The 8,118-nt window shown below is 35.8% G+C and overlaps 1 protein-coding gene across 2 annotated transcripts in view; it reads right to left on the bottom strand.

Annotated features, from left to right (window-relative positions):
* Positions 1-1,776: 1,776 nt before the first annotated feature.
* Positions 1,777-8,118, bottom strand: part of LOC127627436 (phospholipase A2 inhibitor and Ly6/PLAUR domain-containing protein-like) — a 349,614-nt gene continuing 343,272 nt past the window's right edge. The window contains exons 1-5 of one of the 2 annotated variants that reach the window (XM_052103809.1): positions 7,485-7,581; positions 7,278-7,394; positions 4,361-4,498; positions 2,501-2,608; positions 1,777-2,305 (exon numbers count right to left, since the gene is read on the bottom strand). In XM_052103809.1, the coding sequence (XP_051959769.1) occupies positions 2,166-2,305; positions 2,501-2,608; positions 4,361-4,498; positions 7,278-7,394; positions 7,485-7,533 (552 nt within the window). In that variant the 5' untranslated portion in view covers positions 7,534-7,581 and the 3' untranslated portion in view covers positions 1,777-2,165. Of the gene's footprint in view, positions 2,306-2,500; positions 2,609-4,360; positions 4,499-7,277; positions 7,395-7,484; positions 7,582-8,118 lie in introns of those variants that run through there. The other variant, XM_052103808.1, reaches the window with a different exon arrangement.

Below are 8,118 nucleotides of genomic sequence, written 5' to 3'. Positions count from 1 at the left end.
CATTAATGAGAAATTGAACAGGTGTTCCTAATAATCCTTTAGGTGAGTGTATATTAAAGGTCTAACTAGAAAAAAAAAGTTATGCCCCAACGTGAGAAATAATGATGAGAATAAGACAATATACCAGAAAAAACATGACATGATCGGAGTGGTGTGCTGCTTACATGGTTTTTTATACTTCAATGAATCAAACTTCTCGAGGGATATTGTGCTTACCATTCAGTTTGGTGAGTGTTTTATTGTGTTTAATTAATGGGGTAAAGTTGCTGTAAATGTTTAGCTACACAGTATCAGAAATGATCACGAGTCTTTCATCTGAAGTCAGAGTCAAATCTCGAGTCTTTAACACTGGAGTCCAGGTCAAGTCTTGAAGGTGGGATTTCCACGTGTTATTAAAATACTCGAGCAGCATAATCACAACATCCCTTCTCGTATCCATTTTAATAGCAGGTTATTTCTTTCATAGTGATGTTCAACTTCCGAATATTGAATATAGGTTGAGATGAGTTTGAAGTGCACCGTATGTTGATGCATGTAGCATATTAGTGCAGGTATTCATTTAAGATGTTGATTTAGTAATTAAGTAGAAGGGCTAAAGTAGATCATAGAAAACATTGCCGCCAAAGGTCTCTACGATCAACTTAAGCTTGTGATGCTTTTGGGTGACCAGTATAGGCTAACAAGCTATTTTCAACGTACTGTAGATCATTTGATGTAACACAGTTCTTCGTTTAAATTAGAGAAAATGAAGCAAACCTTCTCTGCAGTCTTAACGATCTTCATCTGTTCACATTTGAGCACAGCAGTAAACCAGAGTCACTCTGGAGTGACGTCAACTCCCCACTTTGATTGGCTAGAGAGCTGTCAGTCTAGAACTAGTGGACCAATGGGGATGCTAAACCCCGCCCTGTTTGGCATGAAACTCTACCTGCAAAATTTGGAAGCGCAAGTTTGGAAATGTGAGCAAAGAAAAACACAGCAAGTGTGCAAAAAATGTAAATAAGATCAAAAAATGTCAGATGACTTTATTATTTTTTGATCTGTGAGCGCAATACATTGGGTGGGAAATTTACTCCATAGTATGATGTTAGCCAATCACAACAGTGTGAGTTTACATTGAAGTCTTAACCCTTGCCGCCTCGTTCTTAAATACAATATTATTGTATAAATACATCAGAATGTGAGATTGAGTTGAAACACCAATAAATAGGAAGCATAAAACATTTGCACAATAAAACACTAATATATATTGAAAAGTGGAGTAAAACAAGAAATAAGTCATTTGAACATATTAAAATCCTGTGATGGAAACCGACTCACAATAAGCATTATTTTATATTGTTACTCAAAAAAATATCAAAAGTATACGCCTAAATTGACACATTTTAATCTAAACAACCTTTCATTATAATTACTTTTCACACAAATTATGTTACTTCATTAATATTCAATTAAAATAATTTTTTCTTTCAATCTTCATACACTTTGTGAAACTCAGTTAAACAGGGTGTAGGAGAACAGTGGCAACAAGAAAAGCATGAAGCTCTGGGTGAAGCTCTTTGCACTATTACACTGTTTCCCCTGAAGGCATGTGACATTCGCAACATTTGGAATCTGTTAGGAATAAACTTGGATCTCGTTGTAGTCTAGAATACAACACTTCTGCCATCAAGAATTACTCGGTCCCTTTCAGTGCATGCCCAGCTGAATGCAGTCGGGAGTCTGTGTCTCTGAAGACTTCATGAAGGGAGGAGAAAGAACGACAACACAGAGTGCTTCTATTCAATTTACTCAAAGTTTATTACAGCAAGCATAATATTTATACCTTTCATAGAACAAGGAGCAACCAACAGCCAATAGTATAGTGACAGCAGGACAGCAAGACAGCCAAGGACAAGAAATTGTTGACCGGAATAGCACAGGAATGGTAATCATATGAGGTCAAGCAGTTCTAGATATTGGTTACATCTAACTGAGATATTTAGCTCACGAAAAGGAGTATGTGCTCGGAGCACAGAACATTCCAAAAAAGAATAAGACAAGAGAAACTAACAGCATCTAGGAAGGTCATGGACTCTTCGTGCATGTGGTATCCTTCTGTGGTTAGCACACATACATACAGAGTTAGATGTCAAACTAAAGACAGCATGTACAATTTATATTTCTCACAGAATCGGTGTTGCACTGTTACACAGGTTCCCCTGACAGCATGTGACATCCACAACATTTGGAATCGATATTGCAGCATCACAGACAGATTTAGAGACACATCCTTTTACCGTAGCTGACACGCCGACAAAAGACCCTGATTAAAAGAGAGTAAAAATAAGTTTAGTCATAAATAAATGACAAGCAAAGGCAGAGCTTGCCTCTGTGTACCCTAAACTGTATTTAAGACAGATGTTTGCATCATAATGTGTTCAGGATAATATATGGCCCACCAATGATGGAAAGGCCAAATAATTACTTTAACTTTCTTCTTCAGTTACCAGATTCTTACCTGACGCTTTAATGCAGTAGTCTTCATTCCCTGAACAACTCAACACGTTTAAGCAGCTTGGTTCATTGCAAGTGTAACACTGCTTCCCATTGGGGGTAGAGCTGGGATCTACAGAAGAAACAAGGGTAATTTAATATAACGCTATATCGTGAAAAAGGTTTACGCTTAAAATGTTAAAGTCTCCGTATAAATAAGTCAAGCATATGAGGTATCATTTAAAAACTTTGAATCTGAACTTTTCAGAGAAAAACATTACTTCTGCATTTATGTTACTTAAAATAACAATCGTGTTGAAAACTAGCGCCCTCTAGAGGTAATGGGGGTAGACATTTTTATATGAAAATAAATGTTCTTCACATAACGCTGACTACCACCCCTAGAATCCCAAGTTCTAATCCAGGGCGTGCTGAGTGACTCCAGCCAGGTCTCCTAAGAAACCAAATTGGCCCGGCGCTATGTCTCTGAGGTAACTCGCTCAACAAGCCACATGATAAAATGCGCGGATTGACTGTCTCAGACACGAAGGCAACTGACATTCGAGTCACTTCGCCACCACAAGGACTTAGAGGGCATTGGAATTAGGCATAACAAAGATCTCACTCTCAGGAATGTGACTGTACAGATAATTTTGTTGGCCTAATCCCACAGTTAGAAAGATTTTCAAAAGAATCACAAAGTGAAATATGATTTCTGTAAGTCATCAAATATAAACGTCTCTTTATGCTCCCATTACTGCTGCTGTAAACACCAAGTCGACAAAAACATTATATCTGCATTTACCATTAGAAAGTTCTCTAAAAATATATTCTTTTTTTTTTTTTACTTGTCTGTGATCTTGCTCGACTGACTAATCCAATGTTATATCGTAGAGGTCCAGAACTAAATATGCCTTCCAGAAGGTAAAGCATGTAAAACATCTGAAAATATGTTTTCGACTATTGATGATAAAATGATTTATATCATCACAAAGTGAAGAATCTCAGCTTTCTAATGACACCTACATTGAGCTTCAGAGGCCGAGATATTCAATGAAACAACAAGGGTGGTGCTTGAACTGAACATTAGACTAAATATCTATGGACGAGCACATATGTGAGGGCTAAAATGGGTTTTACACCAACATTTCAGATCTGTATATTGTGATAGAATATGATATAATATTTTTTCTAGTGCTTTCTGCCACCTAGTGGAATAAAATGAGACTTTTCACAGTGAGGTAGAAGAAACAGAACCAGAATTACATTACAAAGTTAGGACAAAATATATATATAAAATAAAATAAATATTATTCTGTTTATCATAAGATTATAAAAATTCAATATTATTTATGAATAATTGGAGTCTTTTTATTTGGGCAGTTCTCTGAAAAATTAGATTTTTATTCAATTAGTCCACAGTATGTGCAAATGGTGAGCTTTTAAATTTGAGTGTGAATTCACCAGAGTTTAAGGGGTTAACACATCAGCTACACAATGATAAAATAAATATTAACATCTAACACATATTTCAGTCAACATGATCTCAAAATTGACATTTACTATATACATTTTCCTTCATCTGTGCATTTTACCCCCCCCCCACAAAACATTTTTGTCTTTGTAATCTTTCATCAAAATGTACTAACATGCTTCACCTATGAAACAACTTTATCTTTTCAGTTGACATCACCAAGCTCTCTTCATTTTCAAACCCTCCCCTATAAATGCAATATAGAAAATAAAAATCATATAGAGATGACTTTTTATGGTCCAATTAATTCTCAGTGAATGAAATGAAGTCCCAAACTAAATGTTTCTCTTGTTGAGCATATTTCATGTTAGCTTTTAAGGAGATCATTATATGGAAAGTAAAGGACAGTACCTGGAGCATCTTCGATATTACAGTTGTCAGTGTTGCAGCATATAGAAGAAATCTTAGTGTTCCCGAGGTTCATGTTCCCAAATTGACAATAAATTGGCTGCACACAAGTCTTTAGTTTTATGTCCAGAGTAATGTTGCCTGAAAACAATTATAAAAAATAATCATACAGGAATAACAATACTTAATACAATAAGGTCAGTCATAAATGAACACAGTGATATCTGCTTGGAAATATTGCCATGTAAATCTGGGTAAATATTAGTCATATAATAACATGTACTGTAGAATTAATTAATGAAAATATGTGGTCAGAATACATTTAGACTAAACTGTACTAAGTGCAATTAATGAGGCAAATATTGTTTAGTAAGTGATTGATTGGTTGTCAACTGTTATACAAATTGTAACATTTTAGTGTAAATTGTTTCACACTGTATTTCACTCTGATCTCACTGGCGACAGTTGAAAGTTCTTCAGCTAAACTTGGTCTGTGCTTCCCAAAATTCTAACCACTGCCCCCAGTGGCCAAAGCAGAAAGAGTTTTTGTACATCTGGGTTGCAGCGGTATACCACGGTTTGAAAATTGACGGTTATCATACCATGTAAATTTGCTTATCTACGGTATTGGGAAAAAAATGCAACCGGACGGAGATTCTCACATGAACGTGCGCATCTCCTTTCCTTCTCAGAGAGAAGCGAGGCGAAAGGGTCTGACATGAGTGTGTGTGTGAGTTAAAGCAGTGTTTCTCAACTGGTCTATTCGGACTGGGTCACGGACAGCAGGGAAATAACAATGCCATGGTAACTTCTCCCATTGAAGATATTTTGGCGGCCGCCCAAGTGATTGACTATTTAGGACCGCTGAGGCAGATTTAATGATAATCTCGCAAACAGCTAAAGACTTCTCATCTGCACTTTGCGAGTGTAACGAGCTCGCGATCATGATCTGCTCTTCTCTCTGGCGCGCGCGTTCAACAACTGGGCATCCCTCGAAATTGCGGAGCGCAGACATCAAAACTGTGACCAATTTCAATTCTAGCGAGACTTTTCTAGTTTAAAGTTTTACGGGGTGTGTTAATTCGAACCTCTCAAACAGATCACATGTGATCATTTTGAAATAATCAGTGTTGGGTGTATCCAATTACAAAGTAATAAATTACTGTAATTGAATTACTTAAAACAAAAAAGAAGTGAAAAACATTTCAGTTTAAATACTTGTAATCAAATTACAGTTACTGACTTTCAATTAAAATTATAACTTTTGAGTCCATTATTGAATGGAAAACCAAAAACTAGGGATGTCATAAAAAAAAATCTATATATTGATTATTGATTGGCATGTTATTTTATCAATAAATTTGAGGCATCAATATATTAACATCAGCCATTATTTAAATTAGAACCCTAATTTGTGTGTTTTCAATTCACTGCCAGTTGCATTTCATTCAATGTAGTCTGATGTAATAGCTTTGGGAGACCACAAGGGGGCAACATAACATTTACTGAAGCAGGTAGTGGCATGAACATGCCATCACACACACATTACGAGCTGATTGCAGTCCAAAGTTACTGAGGTTTTTGTAGTTCTTCAAGAATTAAAGTGATGTTGATGAGTTTGCAGGTTAGTGTATGAAACTGGTGTAACTGTGCAAACTGAACTATGTTAATTATGCAATTTCTCTGTATGTTGCATTGAATAGGTCTTTCATTCAAGCTGTCAAACCACAAAAAGACATACTTGTAACTGAAAACACATTGTGTAGGCCCTATGAAAGAACTATAACACAATATATCATCCAGTAATAACTACTAGAGTAAATAATCATCTTTTGATACTGATTTGGGTTGAGTTTAATGGAAAACTTTGCGAGTTGAGCTCAGTGGCAATGCTGAATTTTTAACAGCCTCTGGAAATGGCGAGCCCACACTGTGTGCATACATACCTTCATAGAAAATAATTGTTTCAAATTTCAGAATGCATCTTGTCTGCCAGATGAGCAACCCACTTTAATTAACCTTGCCGCTCATACTTTACCAAAGTTGAAAGACAAAGACTATTGTGCAACAAGAAGCCACATTTATATCTGAAAAAATCCTGATATATACATGGAAATGGCATTGATCCCAAGCCTACCTTAAAACGTTCTAGGAAAAGTGATTTAGAAAGTGATTTAATAGTAGAATAATTAGTAGAGTGATTACTTTTTAGTTACACTAATAGATAAAGTAATCTGCTTTCAATTTAGAGAATTAATTTGTATTGGATTACATATTTTGAGTAACTAACCCAACACTGGCAATAATACTGTTTAAGACATAAAAATGTGCAATTACAAAAAGTGAGGTCGAGATGTCTGAGACCATTGTGAAAATGATTTTATTTATTTTTTTTAGCATTTTTCAAATGTAATACAATTTATGTCAATTTGAGTATTTCTCCCTTTTGCTTTAATGACATCATGCACTTGAGCTGGCGTGGATTAAACAAGTTTGTGCAAAACCTGATGATCGATGTTATTCCAGCATTTGAACATTTTAATTGTGTTCTTCAATGGAAACATGGAAATATGACCTTGAGTTGAATTCAATGTCACAAATTTGCTTACATTGGATTAGTAACTTAGAAATTGTACAGAATCTTCAATATTTCATGTTTATTTTAAGTCATACATTTTTTGGTTTTAAATCCTAAAACTTTGTTTATTTACAGGTTTAAGTTAGATTTGAAATCACAGATTTTCAATGTGGTCTCAGACTTTTGGATCCTACTGTACTTCATGAAATAGTCAGAAATAAAAATACAAATCTGGTAAATATTTTATGCTTGCAGTTTTAATTTCAGCCCAGTAAAAGAGTAGCAGTTATGTGACAAGTTAAATTATAGCAGTACATTTCCACTCAATCATAATGGACTTACCAGTTACTTTCACTTTTGAACTCATACACTCTGAAAATCCACTGGGGCATGTCTCCAGTGTTTCTACGCAAGTACCCGTCAGGTCTGGTATGCACTGTGTACAGTTTAGAGAGTATCCTAGAGAGAGAGAGAGAGACATTCAATGACCTCTGTATGCATACCAATAATTAAATAGACTAACATTAAATATTCTAGATGTTTTTGTACCTCCAGTGAAAAGAATGAAAAGCAGCACAAAAGAGACTTGAAGATCCATCTTTGGTGAAGAGGAGAATGAACTAACACTGTGCTCATTTCAGGGGCATTTTATAGCTGATGACAGGGGTTGGGCCATGATGAGGAAATGAAATTTTAAATAGAATGTAGATCATTAATACATTGTTATGTATTTGAGGAATAGAAAATTAGACCTACAGTGGATATAAAAAGTCTACACACCCCTGTTAAAATGCCAGGTTTTTGTGATGTAAAAGAATGAGACAAAGATAAATCATGTCAGAACATTTCCACTTTTATTGTGACCTATAATGTGAACAATTCAATTGAAAAACAAATTGAAATCTTTGTGGGGGAAAATGTTTCAATTAAAAACCTTACAATAACCTGGTTGCATAAGTGTGCACACCCTCTTATAACTGTGGATGTGGATGTGTTCAGAATTAACCAGTGAGTAGTACAGCCAGCAATGCAGCCCGTTCGGGGCACGGCAAACAAGAAGAAAACAAAAGATTTACCTCCCGGCCCTGCACCGGGGGATGCAGTGGTCTGGATACCAGCTCTGTAGCAGACGTCTTGCTCCCTGGGTTGTCTGTCTCGGGGGCACTTAGGAGCCTTCCGGGTC

The sequence above is a fragment of the Xyrauchen texanus genome, chromosome 34, assembly GCF_025860055.1.
Source record: "Xyrauchen texanus isolate HMW12.3.18 chromosome 34, RBS_HiC_50CHRs, whole genome shotgun sequence".
Taxonomy (NCBI): Eukaryota; Metazoa; Chordata; class Actinopteri; order Cypriniformes; family Catostomidae; genus Xyrauchen; species Xyrauchen texanus.
Note: the sequence above shows the minus strand (reverse complement) of the source record. Positions and strands in the feature narration are given on the sequence as shown.